Source organism: Nicotiana tabacum, chromosome 9, assembly GCF_000715075.1.
Source record: "Nicotiana tabacum cultivar K326 chromosome 9, ASM71507v2, whole genome shotgun sequence".
NCBI classification, from domain to species: Eukaryota; Viridiplantae; Streptophyta; class Magnoliopsida; order Solanales; family Solanaceae; genus Nicotiana; species Nicotiana tabacum.
The window spans coordinates 106,153,351-106,179,315 of NC_134088.1; the positions used below are offsets into that span (position 1 = coordinate 106,153,351).

A 25,965-nucleotide genomic window follows, 5' to 3' on the forward strand; every position below is an offset into this window, starting at 1 on the left:
CTATCCAGTCAGAAATAATTTCACTTGCGAAACGTGAAGTTTTTAGGTCTGTAGTCCAAACACCTAATGGTACTAAGCCTGTTGGCTATAAATGGGCCTTTGTACGTAAAAGGAATGAGAAAAATGAGGTACGTAAAAGTGCCTATAAGCCAAGTACTTATAAGTCAAAAATAAGCCAAAAGCCATAAGCTGGTCACCCCCAGCTTATAAATTTTTAGCTTATAAACACTTTAAGTTTGACCAAAATTTTTACTATTTTATTCTTAAATATTCTTTTTTAGAACAAAACTCTTGCATCAATACTCACTGCCTCAAGTACTATTTCAACCTAACCCCCTCCCTCCGCCTCTTCAAGTCTACAATGCTCATTAACTATTTAAGATAAGCAAATTCTCTATTCCTTTGCATATTTATATCTATGTGATTGTGTATTAATCTTTGAACTATATATAATAAATGAGAACATGTCAAATATTTTGTTATGTTGCTTTCTAAGTGTTGTGCTGATAAAGACAGTGTTTGTTTCTCTTCAAATATTTTGTCCTATTTAGGTTTATTTTTTACTGAAAAACTTTTATCAATTTATTAATTATTATAACTTATGATTATATGCTTATCATAAAATAAATTATATTTATCATAAAATTTATCTTATCTAAGCACAGTTGTATTTAAAATAAAATGACAAATAAAATATTTTGTATTTGGATCGATTTAGAATCTAAAATTTTGAAGATATTACGCCGTTATAGGTGTAAACACTTGTAAGGTTATTTAAGTCATTTTAACAGAAAAAAGCTTATCAGCACTTTTTTATCAAATACTGTAGCAGCTTATTATCAATTTCAGCACTTGTATCCAAGCGCGTAACTGCTTATTTATTAAATCAATTTCAGCACTTAAAAGTGCTTTTCAGCACCTAATGCTTATCAGCTACTTCAAATCAGCTAATCCAAACGGGCTCAAACTATGAAAGCAAAATACGATGCTTTGATGAGGAACCGAACTTGGGAATTGGTACGGAGGGATCCAATAAAAATATTGTGGACTGCAAGTGATTGTATCACATAAAGAGAAAAGCAGATGGCTCTATAGATCGCTACAAAGCTCGCCTGGTTGCAAAGGGGTTCACGCAACACCTTGGCTTGGATTTTCACGAAACCTGTAGTCTGGTTGTCAAACCAACAACGGTGCGGCTGGTGTTTTCCCTAGCCGTGCAACATAGTTGGCCAATTCATCAACTCGACGTCAACATTGCTTTCTTACCAGGCTAGTTGACTGAACAGATTTTTATGTCTCAACCTTAGGGATTTGTTGATTCCCAATTTTCTTCTCATATTTGCAGATTGAAGAAAGCTATTTATGGTCTTAAACAAGCCCATCAGATATGGTATACTGCATTGCATGATCATCTACAAAAAATGGGATTTATTAAGTCTGAATTTGACACCTCTTTATTTCTTTTAAACAACTTGGCTGCAGCAATTTATGTGCTTGTGCATGTTGATGATATCTTGGTCACGGGAAATCATCCCAGATTGATTAGTCATGTTATTGATTCTTTGGTTTCTCATTTTTTAAAAATATCTTGGTTATTTAAACTACATTTTGGGTGTAGAAGTCAAAAAGTGCCGGGGGGGTCTTATTCTTTCTCAATCTAAATATATTCTTGAGATTCTTTCTGAGTTGGATATGGATAATTGTAAAGGAGTCTCAACGCTAATGTGTTCCAATAAACTACCTCGGACAGATGATGGTTCTCCCACGATTAATGCCACACTCTACATGCACACATTTGTTAAATTACAGTATTTATCATTCACACGAGACATCTCTTATGATGTGAATAAATTATCACAGTTTATGCACAGCCCTACTGATGAACATTGGAAGGTTGTTAAAAGGATACTGCGGTATCTCAAAGCCAGAACAACGTAGGTCTTCGAATTCTTCGCAACTCGAACAACAATCTTTACATATATGCTGATGCATATTGGGTCGGCAACCCGAATGACTCGAATATCTACTTCGAGTTATGTTCTTTTCTTTGGGCCCAATCTAGTGAGATGGTCGTCTAAAAAATAATAGGCTATAACTCGCTTATCTACTGAAGCAGAGTACAAATTTATTGCAAAAATGTTGTTGCATAACTCAAGTGGGTGCGAAACTTGCTCGATGAATTGCGTGTCAACATTTCAGATACACCCGCAATTTTTGTGACAATGTTAGTGTCACTTATCTCTGTCATAATCCAGTGTTTCATAGCTGAATGAAGCATATAGATGTAGACTTCTCTTGTGTTCTGCACCAAGTTCAAGCGCATCAGATTCTTGTTAAACACACTAATGCTTGTGATCAACTTGCCGAAACCTTTACCAAGTCGTTACCAAAACCAACCTTTGCTAGGTGCCGTTCCAAGTTAGGCATTGTTGCACCACACTAACTTGAGGGGCGTATTAAGCATCCCTATCTTATCACTTATTCTTGTTACAGATTTTGATTAAATCTCATAGTGTTTAGGAGTATTTTTAGCAGTAGTTATTATTTTGAATAAGTCTTCCTCCTAATTGTTTGGGAGTATAACTAGCAATACGTTTTTTTTACTTCAGCTCTAGGTTGTTATTCTTTGGTGTGTTTAAAGCTTGGTTGCTGAAGGAGTAAGATCATCCTTTGACCACTTTCCTTATTATATTTTATACAAATTATCTGTTCATGGCAATTGAATATCAAATCATATTTGTGACAAGCATCAAATTGTTTGTCACGGCAATGTAAGTTCAAGATGAAAGCTCTTGTGCCCCTGAATCAAACTAAATCTTTCAAATTTGATATCATGTTTAAAGACCCTTCAATATAGTTTTAAAAAGAAGAATCAGAGGAATCTTTCTTGAAATATGAAACTCTCCAAATGTTATAACACTCGTTATTTCTTGAAATCAATAGTATATGTTGTTACTTTGTTTTGTCTTAATTTCTTAGGCATGAAACATAACAAGGTTTTCGTAATTAGAAAAGGAGAAGCATTCATGAAACAATAAGAAACATTATCCAAATTAAACTTTAAAGTTCATGTTCAATCAATCTGGGTGAAATTAAATAAGATGGGCTAATTAGAAAATCATGTTAACTTTAGGGATGGTCATTAAATTTTTTCTTTTTCTTGAATCATAGTTATTAAACTATTCTCTGTAACAAAAAATTCACTCAACTTTATTACATATTAAAAAAATTACTAAATTATTTTTTGTAATAACAAAAATACTCAATTTTGCTTAAATATCACTAGAAGGAAACAATTAAACAAATAAGATATTTTCTTTGATACTCGAGCAAAGTTGAAGGACTCTTGATTACAAAAAATGGTTCGGTAACTTTTAATAGTTAGATAAAATTAAGTAACTTTTTCATAACAAAACAAAATTTAATGACTTTGATGAGAAAAATAAAAACTGAACGACTATTCATTAAATTATCCTTATATTCGCAGAAATTATCCTTATGTCAAATAACAGTAACAATTTGGCCTCAGGTTTTGTTTCCCGCCTAAACTAGAAATATTGAATTTACTGGTTGCCAAATTCAAATTATTCTTACATGCCTAGCAGAACCTTAATGGTTTAATCTACCGTTCATTCATCCTTCCATCAACGGCTAATATTCACAATCCGCGCTAACTACTTAAAACCAATAACATACGCCCACGTGTAACCTGAACACTCATACCAACAAATCTTAAACGTCCTTTCTACATTAAATCAACGGCCCAAATTCACAATCCGCGTCACTCCAAACCAACCAATCATATCTTACACCCCCAAAACTCTATATAAATCTCACCCCCTCTTCTCCTTTATCACACAACAATTCTTCAGTTCACAAACTTTAGATCTTCTTTCTCTCTACTACAAAACCTAGTTTTCGATTCCAAAGTACAGTTTCAATGGCACCAAAAGCAGAGAAAAAGCCAGCGGAGAAGAAGCCAGTTGCAACAGAGGAGAAAAAGGCCGAAAAAGCTCCAGCTGAAAAGAAGCCAAAGGCAGGAAAGAAGCTTCCAAAGGAAGCAGGCGCATCTGGTGCTGACAAGAAGAAGAAGAGATCAAAGAAGAGTGTAGAAACTTACAAGATCTACATTTTCAAGGTGCTGAAACAAGTTCATCCTGATATTGGAATTTCAAGTAAGGCTATGGGAATAATGAACAGTTTCATAAATGATATATTTGAGAAACTTGCTCAGGAATCTTCTAGATTGGCTAGGTATAATAAGAAGCCTACTATTACTTCTAGGGAAATTCAGACTGCTGTTAGGCTTGTTTTGCCTGGTGAGTTGGCTAAACATGCTGTTTCTGAAGGTACTAAGGCTGTTACCAAGTTTACTAGTTCTTAGATTTGGGATTTTGGGGGGTTTTTATGGAATGTAAAGGTTGGGTACTTGGGGCTGAAAAATGTTAGGTTTCTAAGTTTTTGCTTGTTCAATGATGTATTGAATATGAATATGAATGAACTGTTTTTGATTATTGTCCTGCTTTCGTAAGTTGGCCATAGCCAATTTCACATCTTGAATTATTACGAGACTACCATATGCAGATTTCTCAAATTCCAGTCTTATTTACATGAATAGGAACAGTACCCTCTGCAATATTCAATTTTTATCTGCATTTCTATTTCTTAGAGTGTAAAACAGAGTTTATCAACACTTAATTATAGTCAATTTCTTCATCTACATAATCAACACAGACAATTCTTATGCATTTTGTGGATGATGTATTCCAACCAAGCACTTAAAGTTGCAAAAGAACACCACTATTACACAAATAATAAATATTTGCAACCTCTTGAATGTGCAGTTAGCGTTTCTGCAAGATTAACACTAGAGTGTATGCTGCTTGAATGTGTCAAGCATCTGTAAACAAAATGAAGCACAAGCTCGTAGTCAAGTAAAATGTGCGTCAATTCTGTAAGAAATAGTTTACATACATTCTAACTCTTACGCCATATGGTCTTAACAATTCCTAAAACAACGGAATTCGTAATACAAAATATTTTGGAGAACGCTTATTTAAAACAATATCTACTCTCATATATGAAACCTAGTAGCATTGTCTAATTAGATTCATGCCGAGTAAATTACCTAGCAAGAAGTTCTCTATTCTCATTTTGGTTTTTTTAAGATGTAAAATTGAGAACTTTCTACTAATTTAAAAGGATATAAGTTATGTACACTGATTATATGAAAACGTTTTTATGCGATTAATGTACTTTAACGTGTGATATATAGTTGGTGAGTTACAATTTTTATTGAATTATTAATTCATGCTTAATTGAGATTTATTTATAATTACATTAAGTTATACTTCTTCAGTTTCAATTTGTTTGAACATATTTGATTGGTCATGGAGTTCAAGAAAAAAGAGAGAACTTTTCAAAATTATGGTTTAAAATAATACTCCTTTCGTTTCAATTTATGTGAAGATATTTTCTTTTTATTCCGTATAAAAAAAATTGACTCTTTTCCATATTTGAAAATAATTAACTTTATGGTAATGATTTATAACTATACAAAATATATGTATCTCAATTTAACTATCAAGTTCAAAAGTCTTTTTTTTGTTAAACTCCATACCCAGTCAAATCGGTTTACCTAAATTGAAACGGAGGAAATATATAGATATTTGTGTGACTATAAATCATCTCATTTAGAGTAGGGCTATCTAATTGACAAGATACTCGCCTTTGCCAACTGATGTGTTTGCAAAAATAATTAGCGGGGAATGAGTCGCTAGCTGAGTGAGTGATAATACTTAACCACAACCGTTTTAATGGGGGACAAGTCATAAAACATGCTAGTATATTAAATACAAAAAAATCAAAAGACTTCACTTTCAGAAACAACAAACAATAATTAGTCTTGTCATGTGTGTCATATAATATAAATCAATAAATAATTCGGTAATAAGTTATGTAGATACTGTATATTATCAATTATTCATGTTTGGGAGGTCTCAATGAACAAATCATGTAATCGGAATAACTGTGGACCTCTTCGCAAGAAGTCAAATATAACAGTAGCCCTTACTCGAGGAAAATTAGTAACGTTATGCTAGTTTTACCTTCCCACTAGTGAGGATTGTAACGGTAGTCGGTAATTACAAGGTGCACCAGGTTCAACGAACCTGTAGTTAGCTGTGGGATCTTTCAAAGTTTCCTCATATTTATACTTGTCTTTATAATCAATAAATACTCGTTTCAAAGTATTTTTAAAACCGTATGACATTTCAGTTCTTATCAATTCATGAAATTTCATTTCGATAACAATAAATTTATCTCAAATAACTGTAAAACGTATCCAGTAATAGTGAGAACATTCAAAATAACAGTAATCATCTCAAATAAATATTTCAGTGTCATACTAAGTAAAGGACATGTCCCACGTACAAATTTTAAAATTCGGTAACATATTCATATTATAAATTATGTGTAAATCACGTAATTATGAAAACATAAATTACGATAAGGTTACTACTCACAGTACTCGTGTCGAAATATCAAACTCGTTACCTTGAGCAATTCGTATGACTTCCTTCAATCAATTTATAATCACATTATATCGACATCATGCTAATTTTTTTTGTTTAGGTCATCCATAATTAATTTAGGATATTCAGCCCTCGAGATTTAATGTTTGACTTTCAATTCATTAAATAATTTTTTTACCCAGGCTACGAGTAATTCAACTAGTTCATTATCTATCACAAAATCGCTTTTCTAATCTCAAACTTTTCTTCAACTTTTTTTCTAAGTATATTGAGAACTCACAAGAAATAGTAAAGAATAGTTTATATCCCATATCCTCTTGATGGTTTTACAGAAGCACAATAGATTATGTTAGCATTCGGACTATATATTCAAATTATTAAAAATATAAATCTAATATGATTCGCCTTGTTTGCTGCTTAGTCTATTTCAAATTAAAGATTCCAATTATTCATAGGTATTCTCATATCTAAATCAATTGAAACAAATCACGTTTGGGTTACTAATGTTACTGCCTAACTCAACCCATGAAAATTTATATCTACTAATGTCAATTGAATAAATTATCCTGAAATCTAGACAATTTGTGGCTGGGAATGACTTTTTATGCGACGCCAAACCTTCGGCCTAACTCTTCATTCTCTATTTTGCTTTTGACTTTACCAAGTCTATGAAATCATTTAGTTCCATTTGGCCGTAGGTTTTGTCTTTATTTTTTAATTTTTTTAAAATATTATTTGTTTATGAAATATGATCATATTATGAAAAAAAAAATTCAAAAATTTTTAAGTTTCCAAAAATAGATTTTGGACAGTTTTTGAGTGATTTTTTTCTTCCACTCACAAGACTTCAACTTTTCTTGAAATAAAATGCATGTCCAAACACAACTTCAACTTTCAAAAATTATTTTTCAATACAATTTCAAAAACTCTTTTTTCAAATTTCAATCAATGTCCAAACGCTAGCTCAGTTTCTATTCTGCCGAAACTAAATCCTTCATGCCCTTCCCCTAACAGCTTGTTTGGATGGTTGTTTCATGTCGTTTCATAATGTATCGTATTGTATTGTACGTATCGTATTATATTGTTTGATGAATACAATATTTGGATAGATTGTATCGTTTGCTGTCATTTCATGATGTCACGCATAAAAAATATGAAGAATAAAACTTGTAATATTACTAAGAAAAAATAGGATACGAAGTAGAATCATTATATAAAAAAGTAAGGTAAAGGATAAAATATGTTTATTTAATAATAAAGAATGGTAAAATGAGAGAAAAAAATAGGGGATCTTTACACAAATAGTCGGTCATGTTTATTGTTTACTTTTTCTAGTCATATGCATAGATTATACATTCATTATACATTATTATACACATATAATATATAAATTATGCATACACTATACCTCCACCGGCTATTTTTAGTTTAAACGGTTAAGTGGACGGTTATTTAGGTTAATTCTTCAAAAAAATAAGGTAACGACGCCACCACACCAAATCCGTCGTTACATAAAGTGACACTTTTCGTCGTTATTTAACGACGGATTTAATGATACGATACAATAAAATTTAAGTAACAATCAAAACAAATATTGTATTTAAAGTAACAATACGATACAATACAATAGGTAACAACCATCCAAACAAGCTGTAAATCCTTCACGTAATTCTCAGTTTAATGGGATTTAGCCCAAATTTCCTTTTTTTGTTTGTTTGACATTTTTTTTTTTTGTGTGGCTAAAGACTTATATAACCTTATTTAAATATAGGAGATTATAGCACTAGAACTAGCATTACTATTAGTCAATTTTTTAAACACATTTTAATTAGTTTATGAGCCATTTCTAAAAATAAATAATTAAAATAAAAATAAATAGCAACACAAGTATAAAAAAAATAAATGCGAAAAATAATAGAACGAATGTATCAAACGCCAACGTAAACGCCGATGTTGATAGAAAAAAATTATTTCAACTAGTAGCGTAGTGCCAAGAAAAACTACGCCACTGAATACTTGATGTTAGTGCTTGAAAAATTATACCAAAATAATTGAGTGCTAGAACGTTAATTGCATTTAGAGATAGAGAGATATAGAGAATTAGAGAGATATGAGTGTTTTGTGTGAATATTAAAAGAACGAAATATGGTATTTATAATTTTAAAATAGGACCAAAGTATATTTGAAAACACTTAGGGGTTAAAAACATAAATTAGGGGGTAAGTGGGTGTTAGGGAGGCAAAAATACCATTTTTGGCCGTTGCTAACGACTATTATTTTTTCAAAAAATAACTGTTGACTAATGGTACAAAAATGGCTAAATTAAAAAAAAAAACATTAAGGGTAGCGGTTCGGTACCGGACGGCTACCGTTAGGTACCTTAAGGGTACCAACCGGACCAGTTCTTCCGGTACCGTCCCAGTCTCCGTTCACCTTATCCAAATCCTTTCCCCTACTATAACGACCCGACCGATCGTTTTGAGAGTAATAGCCCTGATCCCCTATTTACTGCTTTCCCCGTATCTGTTTCAGCTTATGTGACTTGCCGGGAGGTTTTATTTTAGTTTTTGGGGTATTTTGGGACACTTAGTCCCTAAATGAAAGTTTAAGTCTTAGAATTTTTGTCCGTAGTCGGAACTATGTGAAGACGACTCCGAAATGGAGTTTCTCTGTTCTGTTAGCTCCGTTGGGTGATTTTGAACTTAGAGCAGTGTCCGGATTGTGATTTGGAGGTCTTTAGCTCATTTAGGCTTGAAATGACGAAAGTCGAATTTTTGGAGATTTTGACCGATAGTGAACTTTTTGATATCGGAGTCGGCATTCGACTCCGGAAGTTGGAGTAGGTCCGTAATATTGAATATGACTTGTGTGCACAATTTGGGGTCAATCGGACGTGGTTTGATAGGTTTCGGCATCGGTTGTAGAAATTTGAACTTTCAAGTTTAATAAGTTTGAATTGGAGTGTGATTCGTATTTTTAGCATTGTTTGATATGATTTGAGGGCTCGACTAAGTTCGTATGGTGATTTAGGACTAGTTGGTATGTTTAGTTGAGGTCCCGGTGGGCCTCGAGTGTGTTTCTGATGCTTAACAGATTGAGTTTTGGACTTATGCAATTGCTGAAGCTATCTGAGTTCTGGTGTTTTCGCACCTACGGTGGGGAGACCGCAGGTGTGGGATCGCAAGTGCGTAGAGGCAAGCACAGAAGCAGAGAGGAGCTGCCTGGGGGCCGCAAGTGCGAAGGAGGTGCCGCATCTACAATGCCCGCAAAAGCGCTCAACGACCCGCAGGAGCGGAAGAAGACCGCAGAAGCGGACATGGGTCTGCAGGTGCGCACACGCAGGTGCGAACCTTTGATCGCATGAGCGGACGCTGAGTTTTTAAGTGGAATCCGCACCTGCGATGGAAATTCCGCAGTTGCGATTCTTGGCCCGCAGGTGCGAAATCGCTAGGCAGAAAAGGGCTAAGTGCCAGGGTTGGAGCTAGAGAGCTCGGATTGAGGCAAAATTTCGAGGGATTTTTATAGAAAACTTGTGGGTAACAATTCTTAACTCTTTTATGATTATTTCTCATTAATCTATAGTTGATTCCACCTATTAATTAAGGATTAGAGTTGGAAATTGTGTAAAAATGGTAGAAACTTCCTAGACTAAGTTTTTGAGATTTGGAAGGCGATTTGAGGCCGGTTTTGAGAAATTCTTGTATGGTTGGACTCGTGAGTGAATGGGTGTTCGTATTTTATGACTTTTACCCGATTTCTAGACGTGGGCACGGGGAGACTTTTTGGGGCGATTTTCTAATTTCTCGCTTTAGCCTTGATTTCATTAATTAAATTAGTCTAATATAGTTGTATTTATGGTATGAAATTAATTTTGGCTAGATTTGGGCCATTCAGAGTTAGATAATCAAGGAAAGGACATTCTTACTAATTGATTGAGCTTGGTTCGAGATAAGTGGCTTGCCTAACCATGTGTGGGGGAAATCCTCTTAGAATTTGGTACTGTTGTGATATGTGAGCATCGTGTACGTGAGGTGACGAGTACGTACACGAGCTATTTGTTGTAAAACCCAATTTATTTTACTGAGTAGCAACATGTTTTTCCTTTAATTTGAGTTATACCGTTTAAATGAGTATTAGTCTGTTTTCATTCTTAATTGATCTATTTCAATATGTGTAGTTATCCTGTTTAGTCTAATATCGTATATCTACGAGCTTTAACTGCTTATTTGAACTCTGTGAAGCATGGCTAGTTGATTTCCTGCTTTACTTTTGAGACTACGAGGCGATTTCTCGGGAGTTCTCCCTGCACATTTACATTTGAGACTACGAGGCGGTGCCTCGAGAGTTCTCCCTGCACATTTTCTTTTGAGACTACGAGGCGGTTCCTCGGGAGTTCTCACTGCACATTTACTTTTGAGACTACGAGGCGGTTCCTCAAGAGTTCTCCCTGCACATTACTTTTGAGACTACGAGGCGGTTTCTCGGGAGTTCTCTCTGCATATTTACTTTTGAGACTTCGAGGCGGTACCTCGGGATTTCTCCCTGTATATTTACTTTTGAGACTACGAGGCGTTACTTCGGGAATTCTCCCTATATATTTATTTTGGGACTATGAGACGGTATCTAGGGAGATCCCCTGCTGTTTATCCTTGTGTGTTGTATTTTTGCCTTGCTGTGTTTCCTTTTGTTAAATTCTAGTCTCTTATTATACTGTATATTCTCCTGTCTTATTTATTATTTACCAGTGGGCCTGACCTGACCTCGTCACTACTCGACCAAGGTTAGACTTGGCATTTACTGGGTACCATTGTGGTGTACTCATACTACTCTTCTGTACATATTTTTGTGTGCAGATCCAGGTACTTCTTATCAGCCCCGCTATTAGCTTAGAGTGCTTGCTGCTGTACGGAGACTTCAAGGTACATCTGCCGTGTCCGCACACCTCGGAGTCCCCTTCTATTCTCCCCTATGCCAATTACCTTATGTACTTCTTTTATTAGACTCTGGTGTATAGAGACACTAGTTTCCTTCTGTAGCTTGTGACTTACGATGTTTTGGGTTTTGGAAAGACTCTGTATTTATAGAGTATTGATTATTGTACATGCCGGGCGGCATTGTTACTAGTTATTCAGTTATCCACTGCTATTAGTTGCCAAATTGAGAGGTACAAGAAGTACCACCCTCCTACCTTCAGCGGATTGGCATCAGAGGATGCCCATGGATTTTTGGAGGAGTGTCACCGTATTCTCCGTACTATGGGTGTAGCAGAGTCGAGTGGGGTTTCTTTTACCACCTTCCAGCTTAGAGGAACAACCTATCAGTGGTGGCGTACTTATGAGTTGGATAGTCCGGCGGAGGCAGCTTCACTTACATGGACTCAGTTCTCGGACATGTTTTTGAGAGAGTATGTCCCTCAGAGCTTCAGGGACTCATGGCGCGTGGAGTTTGAGCAGTTGCGCCAGGGTGCTATGACTGTATCAGAGTATGCAGTCTGCTTCAGTGATTTGGCCCGACATGCACCAGCCTTGGTTGCCACAATTCGAGAGAGGGTTCATCGGTTTATTGAGGGACTCCACCCCAGTATCTGGATTAGTATGGCCAGGGAGTTGGAGATGGATATTTCTTATCAGTAGGTTGAGAGTATCACCAGGAGATTGGAGGGCATGCTTGCCCGGGATAGAGAGGAGAGAGAGGCCAAGAGGTCTCGAGAGACTGCTTCTTATTCTGATGCTCGTGTCCCAGCATCTCACTACGGTAGGGGTTATGTGAGTCACCCCGATCATTAAGCTCTTCCAGCTGCCAGTGGTGTTCCAGCCCTTTCTAGGCCCCAGGATCCTTATTATGCACCGCCAGTATCTAGTGTGCCTCATGCACGGGGTGTTCCCAGTGGCCTGTCCAGCAGACCTGGCCCGAGCCAGTCACAACAGTCACGCCCTCCGAGAGCTTGTTTTGAGTGTGGCGACACTCGCCATATGGTGAGGGATTGTCCCAGACTTAGGAGGAGTGCACCTTCACAGATTTCTCAGGCACAACGTGCTCTATCGAGTCTTCATGTTATGATTCCAGCACCAGCTATCGCCCCACCTGCTCAGCCAGCTCGAGGTCGCCCTAGAGGGGGAGGCCAGGCCAGATATTATGCTCTTCCGGCTCGTACAGAGGCAGTTGCTTCCGACTCTGTCATTACAAGTATTGTTCCAGTCTGTCATAGAGATGTGTCAGTATTATTTGATCTAGGTTCTACATATTCCTATGTGTCCTCTTATTTTTTCCCGTATTTGGGCGTATCTCGGGATTTCTTGAGTTCCCTATTTACGTGTCTACTCCTATGGGAGATTCTCTTGTTATGGACCGCGTGTATCGGTCATGTTTGATTGCTCTTAGTGGTTTTGAGACCAGAGCCGATTTATTATTGCTTAGTATGGTAGATTTTGATGTTATCTTGGGCATGGAATGGTTGTCACCCCATTATGCTATTCTTGATTGTCATGCTAAGATCGTGACGCTGGCTATGCAAGGTCTACCATGATTAAAGTGGAGATGTACCTTAAAGTATACTCCCAGCAGAGTTATTTCATTCCTTAAAGCTCAACAAATGGTTGAGAAAGAGTGTGACACATATCTAGCTTATGTGAGAGATGTCAGTATTGATGCCCCTACAGTTGAGTCAGTCCCAGTAGTGAGGGACTTTCCAGATGTGTTTCCAGCTGATCTTCCGGGCATGCCGCCCGACAGAGATATTGATTTTGGCATTGATTTATTACCGGGCACTCAGCCCATCTCTATTCCTCCATATAGTATGGCTCCTCCTGAGTTGAAAGAGTTGAAGGAGCAGTTATAGGAGTTGCTTGATAAGGGCTTCATTCGGCCTAGTGTGTTACCTTGGGATGCTCTGGTCTTATTTGTGAAGAAAAATGATGGTTCTATGCGTATGGGCATTGATTATCGCCAGCTGAACAAAGTCACAGTTGAAGAACAAGCATCCATTGCCTCGTATTGATGACTTATTTGATCAGTTACAGGGTGCCAGAGTATTTTCCAAGATTGACTTACGTTCAGGCTATCATCAGTTGAAGATTCGGGAGCCAGATATCCCGAAGACTTCTTTCAGGACTCGATATGGTCACTACGAGTTCCTTGTGATGTCTTTTAGGTTGACCAATGCCCCAACCATTTTTATGCACTTGATGCACAATGTGTTCCGGTCTTATCTTGACTTTTTTTGTCATTGTGTTTATTGACGATATTCTGGTGTACTCCTAGACTCGGGAGGATCATGAGCAGCACCTGAGGACTGTGCTTCAGACCTTGAGAGAAAAGAAGTTATATGCAAAATTTTCAAAGTGTGAGTTTTGGCCAGACTCAGTAGCATTCTTGGGTCATGTAGTATCGAGTGATGGGATCAAGGTGGATCCTAAGAAGGTGGAAGCATTGCAGAGTTGGCCTAGACCGTTATCAGCTACGGAGATCGGGAGTTGGTTTGGCGAGGTATTACCATCGTTTTGTAGAGGGATTCTCATATATTGCAGCACCTATGACCAGGCTGATCCAGAAGGGTGATCCGTTCAGGTGGACAGAGGAGTGTGAGGAGAGCTTTCAGAAGCTCAAGACAGCTTTGACTACAGCCCCAGTATTGGTATTGCCTACAGGTTCGGGGTTTTATACTGTATATTGTGATGCGTCGCAGATTGGTCTCGGTGCGGTGTTGATGCAGGACGGTAGGGTAATTGCCTAAGCGTCCAGACAGCTGAAGGTGCATGAAAAGAACTATCATATCCACGACCTTGAGTTAGCAGCTATTATTCATGCCTTGAAGATTTAGCGGCACTATTTGTACGGTGTTTCTTGTGAGATCTACACTGATCGCCGGAGTTTGCAACATCTGTTCAAGTAGAAGGATCTTAATTTGCGCTAGAAGAGGTGGTTAGAGCTGCTTAAGGATTATGATATCACCATTTTGTACCACCCTGGGAAGGCCAATGTGGTGACCGATGCTTTGAGTCGCCGGGAAGAGAGTTTGGGGAGCTTAGCATATCTACCAGCAGCAGAGAGGCCCATGGCATTGGATGTTCAAGCCTTAGCCAGCCAGTTTGTGAGATTGGATATTTCTGAGCCGAGTCGAGTATTGGCTTGTCTCTTAAGGACACAGTTCAACACGGTGATGCTAAGGAGGTCCCTATTGGAGATGATGGTGTATTTGAGGATGCATGCAGGCTATGTGTGCCCGATGTAGATGGGTTGCGCAAGTTGATTCTCTAGGAGGCTCACAGCTCGCGATACTCCATTCATCCGGGTGCCACGAAGATGTACCAGGACTTGAGGGAACATTACTGGTGGAGGAGGATGAAGAAGGACATAGTGGAGTATGTAGCTCGGTGTCTCAATTGCTAGAAGATGAAGTATGAGCATCAACGGCTATGTGTGTTGCTTCAGAAGTTAGAGATTCCGGAGTGGAAATAGGAGCGGATCACTATGGATTTCATTATTGGACTCCCACGGACTCAACGGAAGTTTGACACAGTTTGGATGATTGTGGATAGGCTGGCTAAGTCAGCTCATTTCATTCCTGTGATGACTACCTATTCTTCTGAGAAGTTGGCTCGAATTTATATCCGCGAGATTGTCAGGCTTCATGGTGTACTGGTATCTATCATCTCTGACCAGGGTACGCAGTTTACATCACAGTTCTGGAGGGCTGTACAGCAGGAGTTGGGTACTCGGGTTGAGCTGAGCACAACATTTCACCCTCAGACGGACGGGCAGTCTGAGTGCACTATTCAAATACTGGAGGATATGCTCCGCACTTGTGTGAGATTTTGGGGGTGGGGGGTGCTTGGGATTTGTTCTTGCCACTTGCGGAGTTTGCCTACAATAACAGTTATCAGTCGAGCATTCAGATGGCACCGTATGAGGCTCAGTATGGTAGGCGGTGTCGGTCTCCAGCGGGTTAGTTCGAGCCGGGTGAGGCTAGATTATTGGGTACAGAGTTGGTTCAGGATGCCCTGGATAAGGTGAAGGTGATTCAGGATTGACATCGCACAGCCCAGTCCAGACAGAAGAGTTATGCGGACCGGAAGGTTCGTGATGTTGCATTCATGGCTGGCGAGCGGGTCTTGCTCTGGGTTTAACCTATGAAGGGCATTATGAGGTTCAGGAAGAAGGGCAAGCTGAGCCCAAGGTTTATCGGCCCATTTGAGGTGTTGCGACGTGTTAGGGAGGTTGCTTATGAGTTTGTCTTGCCTTCCAGTCTTGCAGGGGTCCATCTAGTATTCCATGTTTCTATACTCCGGAAGTATCACGGCGATCTGGCTCATGTGCTGGATTTTAGCTCAGTCCAGTTGGACAAGGATCTATCTTATGTTGAGGAGCCAATGTCTATTTTGGACAGGCAGGTCCGAAAGCTGAGGTCAAAGAACATTGCTTTAGTGAAGGTTCAATGAAGGGGTCTACCGGTCGAGGAGGTGACTTGGGAGACCGAGTAGGATATGCGCAGCTGTTATCCTTATCTTTTTACCACTTCAGGTATGTCTCTATACTCATTCGAGGACGAATGATTATTTTAAGAGGGGGAGGATGTAACAACCGGGCCGGTATCTGTTACAACTTATGTGACTTGCCGGGAGGTTTTGTTTTGGTTTTTGGGGGTATTTTGGGATACTTATTCCCTAAACAGAAGTTTAAGTCTTAGGATTTTTGTCCATAGTCAGAACTGTATGAAGACGACTCTGGAATAGAGTTTTGTTGGCTCCATTGGGTGATTTTAGAATTAGGGGCATGTTCGGATTATGTTTTGGAGGTCTGTAGCTCATTTAGGCTTGAAATGGCGAAAGTCAAATTTTTGGAGATTTTGACCGGTAGTGGACTTTTTGATATCGAGGTCGGAATCCGATTCTGAAAGTTGGAGTAGGTCCGTAATGTTGAATATGTCTTGTGTGCAAAATTTGGGGTCAATTGGACCTGGTTTGATAGGTTTCGACATCGATTGTAAAAATTCAAAGTTTCAAGTTCATTAAGTTTGAATTAGAGGGTGATTCGTATTTTTAGCGTTGTTTTATGTAATTTGAGGGCTCGACTAAGTCCGTATGGTGATTTAGGACTAGTTGGTATGTTTGGTTGAGGTCCCGGGGGGCCTCGGGTGTGTTTCGGATGTTTAACAGATTGAGTTTTGGACTTATGCAATTACTGAAGCTATCTGAGTTCTGGTGTTTTTGCACCTGCGGTGGGGAGACCGCAGGTGCGGGATCGCAAGTGCGGAGAGGCCAGTTCAGAAGCGAAGAAGAGAGGAGCTACCTGGGGACCGCAGGTGCGAAGGAGGTGCCGCATCTGCGGTGCCCGCAGAAGCGCTCAACGACCCACAAGAGCGGAAGACGACTGCATAAGCGGACATGGGTCCACAGGTGCGAAGATCGCAGGAGCGGACGCTGAGTTTTTAAGTGGAATCCGCACCTGCGGTGGAAATTTCATAGGTGCGATGACGCATGTGCGATTCTTGGCCCGCAGGTGCGAAATCGCTGGGCAGAAAAGGGCTAAGTGCTAGGGTTTGATTTCATTCTCCATTTTTGGACCTAGAGAGCTCGGATTGAGGCAAAATTTTGAGGGATTTACAGAGGAAGCTTGTGGGTAACAATTCTTAACTCTTTTGTGGTTATATCTCATTAATTTATGGTTGATTCCACCCTTTAATTAAGGATTTGAGTTGGAAATTGGGTAAAAATGGTAGAAACTTCCTAGACTAAGTTTTTGAGATTTAGAATGCGATTTGAGGTCGAATTTGAGAAATTCTTGTATGGTTGGACTCGTGAGTGAATGAGTGTTTGTATTTTTTGACTTTTACCCGATTTCGAGACGTGGGCCCCGGGAGACTTTTTGGGGCGATTTTCTAATTTCTTGCTTTAGCCTTGATTTCATTAATTAAATTAGTCTAATATAGTTGTATTTATGGTATGAAATTATTTTTGGCTAGATTTGGGCTATTCGGAGTCGGATAATCGAGAAAATGGTATTCTTACTGATTGATTGAGCTTGGTTCGAGGTAAGTGACTTGCCTAACCTTGTGTGAGGGAAATCCCCTTAGGATTTGGTACTGTTATGATATGTGAATGCCGTGTTCGTGAGGTGACGAGTACGTACACGGGTTATTTATTGTAAAACCTGATTTATTTTACTGAGTAGCAACATGTTTTTTCTTTAATTCGAGTTATACCGTTTAAATGAGTATTAGTTTGTTTTCATTCTTAATTGAGCTATTCCAATATGTGTAGTTATCCTGTTTAGTTTAATATCGCATATCTACGTACTTTAACTGCTTATTTGAACTCTGTGAAGCATGCCTAGTTGATTTTCTGCTTTCCCTTGTTCTTTATCGGTATAACTGTAGAAATCTTACTCTTAACTATTGTATTTATCGGTTTGAGCGATGTATTTACTTTTGAGACTACGAGGTGGTTCCTCGGGAGTTCTCCCTGCACATTTACTTTTGAGACTACGAGGCGGTTCCTCGAGTATTCTCCCAGCACATTTACTTTTGAGACTACGAGATGGTTCCTTGGGAGTCCTCCATGCACATTTACTTTTGCGAGTCCGAGGCGGTTCCTTGGGAGTTCTCCCTATATATTTACTTTTGAGACTACGAGGCGGCACCTCGGGAGTTCTCCCTGCATATTTATTTTGGGAATACGAGACGGTATCTCGGGAGATCCCCTGCTATTTACCCCTATGTGTTGTACTGTTGCCTTTCTGTGTTTCCTTTTGTTAAATTCTAGTATCTCATTATACTGTATATTCTTCTGCCTTATTTATTATTTACCAGTGGGCCTGACCTGACCTCGTCACTACTTGACCGGGGTTATGCTTGGTACTTACTAGGTACCATTATGGTGTACTCATGCTACTCTTCTGCACATATTTTTGTGTGTAGATCGAGGTACTTCTTATCAGCCCCGCTATTAGCTGAGAGTGCTTGCTGCTGTACGGATACTTCAAGGTACATCTGCCGTGTCCGCAAACCTTAGAGTCCCCTTCTATTCTCCCCTATGTTAATTACCTTATTTACTTCTTTTCTTAGACTGTGGTGTATAGAGATACTAGTTTCCTTCTGTAGCTTGTGACTTACGATGTTCCAGGTTTTGAGAAGACTGTATATTTATAGAGTATTGATTATTGTACATGCCGGGTGGCATTGTTACTAGTTATTTAGTTATCCACTGCTGTTAGTTACCAAGTTTTACTTTCGTTTTATTATTTTTCGCAATTTGTTAGGCTTACCTAGTCGTAGAGACTAGGTGCCGTCACGACATTATACGGAGGGAGTTTGGGTCGTAACACCTACCCCCAATTCTTATCGGTACGGAGTGGTACCGATTCCGGTTCGAGCAATCCCCTCCCTTTAGACAACCCTAATTTAGGTCACAGAAAATTTTTAATATTAAATTATTTTTAAATATTAGAAAGGGTTCATTCTTTTTCAACCTAACTAAAAAGGAAATATATTTATTCTTTTTGAAGCGGAGGGAGTATGAGTTTATTTAAACAAGACATTTTCACATAAACAATTTTTTTGTTATGCCTATATAATATGGGTCATCTCATTTTAGAAAAGAAAATTTTACCTCCTATAGCAAAGGTTTACACTATATTTATTATAAATCAAAACCTTTTTAAAATATTATTTTCTATAACTACCTTTTATTTTTATAGCAAAATAGGTATTTATGGTATACACTACCATTAAGGCATAAAATACGCTATGTACCATTTCTCTCTCTCATTCTTTCGGTTATTCTTTCACAAAATCACAAAAAAATATTTCTTCTATCTCTCTCTCACAGCAAGATTGTATTCACAATTTTTGAAGAACGATTCTCTCTCTCTCTCTCTCTCTCTCTCTCTCTCTCTCTCTCACTTTCAACGATTTTACTCCAAAATTTCGTGGTAAGTGTTAAAGTTTTTGAGTTTTTTGGTCGGTTCAAGCTTCTTCTTTTTCTCTTCACTTTTTTTAAAAAATCTTAACCATTGTTAGGTTTTCAGAAGAAAACTTCAAATTTCCTCTTCAATGGCCGATTCAACAACTTTGAAACAAGAGGGCCACTGCGGCTTTCTTCTATGTCGGATATTGCAATGGATTCCTCTACACGGATACTGTAATATTTTTTTTACGCCGGAGAAGATTCGAGGGCCAAGATTTTTGTTATTCTCCATTTTTAGTTTTAATACAAGGTATACAATTTTTTGCTTGGCCGGAAAAACGTCATCTCCGACGAACTTTCTTCTCTTCTTTGCTATTTAGTCAATACAATAATACAAAAATATTGTATTCTGTACAAATTCACTCAAATATATTGTATTTTTGTATAAATATATTTTTTTGCTTGTATTTATGTATTTCGAAGGTTTGTATTTTTTCAATACAACTGAATACATTTGTATTCATGCATGAATACAGGATATAAATATTGAAATACACTGAATATAAATATTAAAATAGAACAAAATATAAACAGTAAATATATTTAATTTTAAAATATAGTAAAATACAGTAAAATACACTGAATACAAATAGAAATACAGTGAATACAACCAATAAAATATACTGAATATAGCAATAATAACATGTATTAGGAATAACTAAAATACTGTTAATACAAATATATTTGAATATACTTTATATAAAATAGCGAATATAGTAAATACAAACATTGAATCTAATGAATGCAACAGTAAGAAAAAAAATAAAACACACTAAATACAAAAGTTATATACAACTAAAAAATCATTTTAATTTATTGAGTTGATAATGAGGCATGTTAGAATTGATTTTGTTGAGTTATATTAGAAGTGTATCAGGCTAATTGATATTATTTCCGTTATTAGACATCTAAACATACCTATTTTTAAGACGATTGCCGTTACTGTATTCATGAATATATGGCGCGAATACATGTGAATACATGCGCGTACAGCTGGACTGCACCGAGTTTAGCCCCTTTTTGCTGCTGTATTCATGAATACAACAACGCGAATACATACACGTACAACTGGACTGCCGTGATTTAGTGATTTTAGGCGCTTTTTGCTGCTGTATTCATGAATACATCGTGCGAATACATGTAAATACATGCACGTACTGTCACACCTCCTTTTTCCCTAGGGGGATATGGGGAATAAGAGAGTTTTTCCAATTAAAGTGACATTAATCGAAATGGGATTATTTATTTATTTCAAAGTCGCCACTTGGAATAATTTATAGTGTCCCAAGTCACCGGTTTATTTTAAATCCCAAATCGAGGAAATTGACTCTTATTTATGGTCTGCGAACACAGAAGACCGGGTAAGGAATTCTGTTAACTTGGGAGAAGATGTGAGGCACTCCCGAGTTCCGTGATTTTAGCACGGTCATTCAACTGTAATAATTGGCCTAATTATCTGATTTATTACATATTTAAAATCTATTGTGCTTTTTAGCTTTCTGACCGCTTTTAATATTTATGGAATTTATTTCTGGAACAAGTCACGATGTCGTACACTTGTCGTTTTGATACACATTGCAAACCGCGCCACATGAAATGCACCCGCGATTTACGACATATTTATTTTTATTATTATTTGAAGTTTAGGTCAAGTCGCGTGAAACGCGCACTTGAGTTGGGATGTATGTATCGTGACCATGCTACGGAAACCATACCCATAGTCACAATGATTTATTATTTATTGCGCTAACAAGAAAAAATTAATTAATAAATAAATAAAGCTAATAGGACAAACTAGAAGCATAATAAAATAGCATTTCATCCAATAAGCCCCATGAGCATTGGCCCATATTTACCTAATTCTTCTGATCATTTTTACTTATTATCAGACAATGAAAGGTCCGTTGAATACCAAACTAAAGGACATTAACAAGATGGATATGAAAGCTCGTTTGGAACCCCAATAAAATTTGGACTAAACTAAATCAGTAGCCTATTCAACTTTTCTCTTCAAGATCAATACTCATGGCCCAATGTAAAGACGTAAAGGCCCAAAATTTATCAAAAGACAATATCATCTCCTATATTTCTTAATCAAGTTATATACACAGAAGCTCTTAAGCACAGTAGTATCTAACCAACATCAGAAATTGGCAAACACTCGAATCAAGTATTGACTTAACAATTAATGAAGGCAACATAATAACAAATACATAGATTTCAAGCTTTTCAAAAAAACAGTCGAAACAAAATGGAGACTAACCTTAAGGATTGAAATCATATATTTACTTGAAATAAATTCCAACTGCGTACAAAGCTTGAAATCGAATCGGCAATCAAACTTAAACAACAGCCACAACCACACCGAAAAAAAAAATTGAACAGAACCGGCGACTCGAGACCTCAACGGCAACCTCGACCTCCACTTTGATGCCACTGTTTACGTTCGAAACGGGGTTATTCAGGGGGTGTGCTTAGCTGGGATTTGGTGCTGATTTTGGGGTGTTTTTAGTTGAGGAAGAAGGTTGTTTTTGGGTGGTTTTGGAGCTGCATTTTGGTGAATTTTGAGCTAGTTTTGTGACTTTTTCAAGGTTGCTTTTGGGTGGGTTTAATGGCTAGAAAACTGCCGATTTTAATGGAAAAGTATGGAGATGTTTCGGGTGATTTTATTGCTGATTGTTTGGTGAAGAACATGGAGCTTTCGAGGCTCTTTCATGGTGGATTTTGCTTGAAGAAGAAAGATCCTTTTAATGGTGGAAAACAAACGTTGTTTATGAGTGATGGAAACAGAAGCTTTTCTTGCTTAGCTACTATTTTTTAGGTACTATCTACTGGTTAATTTTTGTCAAAAATCCAAATGGAGAAGATGGGTGTTGGGGCATGTTCTCGATCCCTCCCTATTTTTTTTGCTCTCTCCGTTCTGTTGTGGTTGTTCTCTTTGCCCTCTCCGTTCTCCCCTTTTTTGGACTCTATCCCTTGTGTGTTGGGTCATTGGAAAATATATAGGTCTAGGTATAGGGATTAATTGGTGGCCAAGAAAAAGAGTGTGTATGGGCATGTGCATTTTTTGAGAGAGCATGTGGGTTTGTTACAAAAGATAAGGAAGAATCTTGCCACATGAAAATAACTCATTGACTCTTGCTTTAATTAATATATTTTTTTTAAGAGTGTAAAAATAAAAATACTAGCTGAATATTTTAAAATCAAGAACATATAATTTTGATGATTTTTAATTTTCTTAAATAAAACCTACTAAAAATGAAGTTAAGGTTAAAATATGTAGATTAAACTTAAAATTATTTACATACTAAAAAGTGTTGAAAAATCACAAGTATGGTAAAAATTAGGTGCTCACACGTACAACTGGACTGCTCTAATTTTTAAGCGCTTTTTACTGCTGTATTCATGAATATAGCAGTGCGAATACAACGAATATACTATCGTAACAACTTAATATTAGTTATAGGAAGTAATTATATATATGGTAGCTATAGGAAGTTAATAACCTCTAAACAATAGTGGTTTCTGACTCATATACCAAATACATATATATGCTTGTGAAGATATAATTAAGAATATAAAAATGTTCTATATTTAAGATGTTAAATGTTTAGATTAAGCTGTCACATAATTATTTAACATAACGTATCAAGCCAAGTAGATTTTCTCGATTCAAGTCTCATTACCATCCTCCGTCGGATAAAAATATAACTACGTAAAGAATCTATATGACGTTATAAAATACTGATTATCGGATTGCACGACAAGGAAATTTCTTTTTCTCTTTCAAGCTAAGATATACTTATAATTTTCATACTCATTAAAGCACATCATCTACATTTTACAAGAAAAAGGTAAACAAAGCAACCAAGTAATAAAATGTACTCCCACAGCAACCACACCGCATTCGACATGTATTGACAAAGCCATTAGCTGCCACGAGCGATGCCACCGCCAAACATCCTCTTTTACCTATCCTGTAATTGAACTAAACTGAACATTATTCTGCTCATATTTTCTCATCTTGGCCAAGGAATTTATAACTGGAGTGTGTCCAACAAATAAAGCAACATGTCCCATAAGCTTATCTTTCCTTGAAAAAGTAGTACCACATGAGCACTGCCATTTTAGGTCACCACAATGTTTCTCATGAGTTCTAAGATCAGATAACACAGAAAATTGCTTCTTATTGCATCTATTGCACATATACATTTTGGGACAATGACTTCTCTTGTAGTGATTCTTGACACATATCATTGATTTCAATGGCTGAAATTTGGCATGTTTTTTATTCCACCTGCAACCTTCTTGTGGGCATGAATATTTCTTACTCAATTTTGATAATCCATCATTTATTCCATTATTATTTCCATTGTTCTTCAATGGATTACTCAAAGCAGCATTAGACTTGTATTCATCTCCATGAGCTCTCATGTGCATTCTCAAATTAGCATCCCTTTTAAACCCTTTACCACAAACTTGACAATAGTGTGTGTACTTAGCCAATAAATCAGCTGCCTCCAACTCAATAATATCACAATTTTCTTGTGATGAAATATTTTGCATTCCTTCATTCTTGAATTTCCGTTTTCCCAATTGAACATTACTATGATCAGTATTAGCTATAATAGTACTATGACTTTTGTTATCTTCAATATTACTACAAGAAGCATAATTCTCTTCATACCAATGATCAAGCGTTTCGTTCGAGTAGAAACCTTGAGGCAAATGATCAACATGGCCATCATCTTGAAGCTTGATTTGGGATGGTTCGAGAAATCTACTTGAATTAATATTGTTGGTGGTTGAATTCGAGCCGAGGGAAATTTTCTGGCAAGAAAACATGAGAGAGGAAGCAGTTGTGATGATTTCTTGAATCAAACTTCCCATATTTGCAATGGCCATAGACGTTGACTCGGATGCTTGGACTATTGTTTGATTATCAGTAGAAATAAACATGGTGGCAAGTGATTGAACTTGATCCACCTTTTCTTTCAAAAGGGATAAATTGTAAATGAAAGAATTACTTGGTTGATGAGAATGGTTTAAAGAAGATGTAGCTGCAACATGAACTGAAGAAAAATCATATGATCTTGATCTTGATCAAGATTATGATGAATAGGTGCATATAATGGTAAGTTTTGTGGATTAGTATTAGGGAAACATGGAATATTGGTCGTCCCTTCAATCATTTTGGATTATGCTCTAATTTCTGAGTTGTAGACTTGTTCTTTCTTCTTTTTCTCTTGGAAATAAATATACGCTCAACAACATTGATTATATAAGAAAGGGAAGAAAGTGTGCTTTTTGTGACATTTAGGGTGACGTTTTTGGTAGGGAAAAAAAATAAGTTAGAGAGAAACAACGAAACAATTTAAGTCAACTTTGAGATTCAAATGAGACCATTTAAGACCTCCCTCAAATACTACCGATCTCACATTAAGACAAACTATATATTCAAAATACAAATTTTCCAAACGTATTAGAATAAATAACTTATGGGTGACACAAATTTATGTGCGACTTATTATTTTTACATGTTGGACATCAATTATATGTTTGGTTTCGGAAATAAAAATGATATCTGTGATTCAAACTGTCTCTGTTGGTTGAGTCTCGTCAACCTTCACGCATGAATTTGAAGTTGTAAAAGAGATTTATTTTTTCCAGAGAGGAAGGTCATCTTTAAGAGATAACGACCATTTCCACATCTGTATTAATTTATTATTTATTGGGGCCATCATATTTTTGGTTCTTGCTTTACTTCGTCAATCTTTTTGAGAAGAATCTAACCACAACATTTCACTTTATTAGATAGGGTACCATTGACGTTTTGTTCTTTTGCGTTGTACTAATATTTTGTTCCATATCCATTTGGACTCAGAACAATGTCAACCAACTCCTCCTTAATAATCTTGGTAAAAATAGCCTGGGATAGTGAGTTTTCGGGCTGCTAATTAAAAAATAGTCATCATTTGTAAAGTCATTAAAAATAGCTATTTTGTTGAAACACGAAAAGTTCAAGCATAATATGCTGGATTATGAAGCTTATGCGTATAAACTTCCAGTATATTATGTTGGAACTCCAACATACGAAAAATTCCAGCATAATATGCTAGATTATGGAGCTCATGCGTATAAATTTCTAGCATATTATATTGGGACTCCAGCACATTATGAAATTTCAGCACATTATGCTGGAATCTTATATGTAAAAAATTCAAACTCCAACATATTTTGCAGGAATTTTTCCGTATTTTTAAGGGTGTTTTTGTTCAGATATTATTTTTACATGAAAAAGTGGCTAAATTTCGTTTACTTTTGAAATTGTGGCTATTTTTCAATTATCAATTGTAAATCTGGCTATTTTATGATTTTTTTCCCATAATCTTGTTCATATATGGAACAAGTTTTTAGAATACTAGTGTTTTTCCACAATCTCTAAAAGAATTTATGCACTCAACGACTTT

At 36.9% G+C, this 25,965-nt stretch overlaps 2 protein-coding genes across 2 annotated transcripts; one reads left to right on the plus strand and one right to left on the minus strand.

Moving 5' to 3' along the window:
• The first annotated feature begins 3,837 nt into the window (after positions 1-3,837).
• LOC107817295 (histone H2B) lies at positions 3,838-4,514 on the plus strand. Its single transcript, XM_016643095.2, has one exon. The coding sequence runs from the start codon at positions 3,941-3,943 to the stop codon at positions 4,382-4,384; it is 444 nt and encodes a 147-aa protein (XP_016498581.1). The 5' UTR covers positions 3,838-3,940; the 3' UTR covers positions 4,385-4,514.
• Positions 4,515-23,294: 18,780 nt separating this feature from the next.
• Positions 23,295-24,757, minus strand: LOC107817293 (protein SENSITIVE TO PROTON RHIZOTOXICITY 2-like). The gene is given in 2 exon segments (XM_016643093.2): positions 23,295-24,577; positions 24,580-24,757. Coding segments are annotated over 2 exon segments (1,218 nt in total). The 5' UTR covers positions 24,688-24,757; the 3' UTR covers positions 23,295-23,467.
• Positions 24,758-25,965: the final 1,208 nt, after the last annotated feature.

What these genes read in the sequence shown, in the direction of transcription:
- LOC107817295 (XM_016643095.2), top strand. Translation starts at nt 3,941, where the DNA reads ATGGCACCAAAAGCAGAGAAAAAGCCAGCGGAGAAGAAGCCAGTTGCA.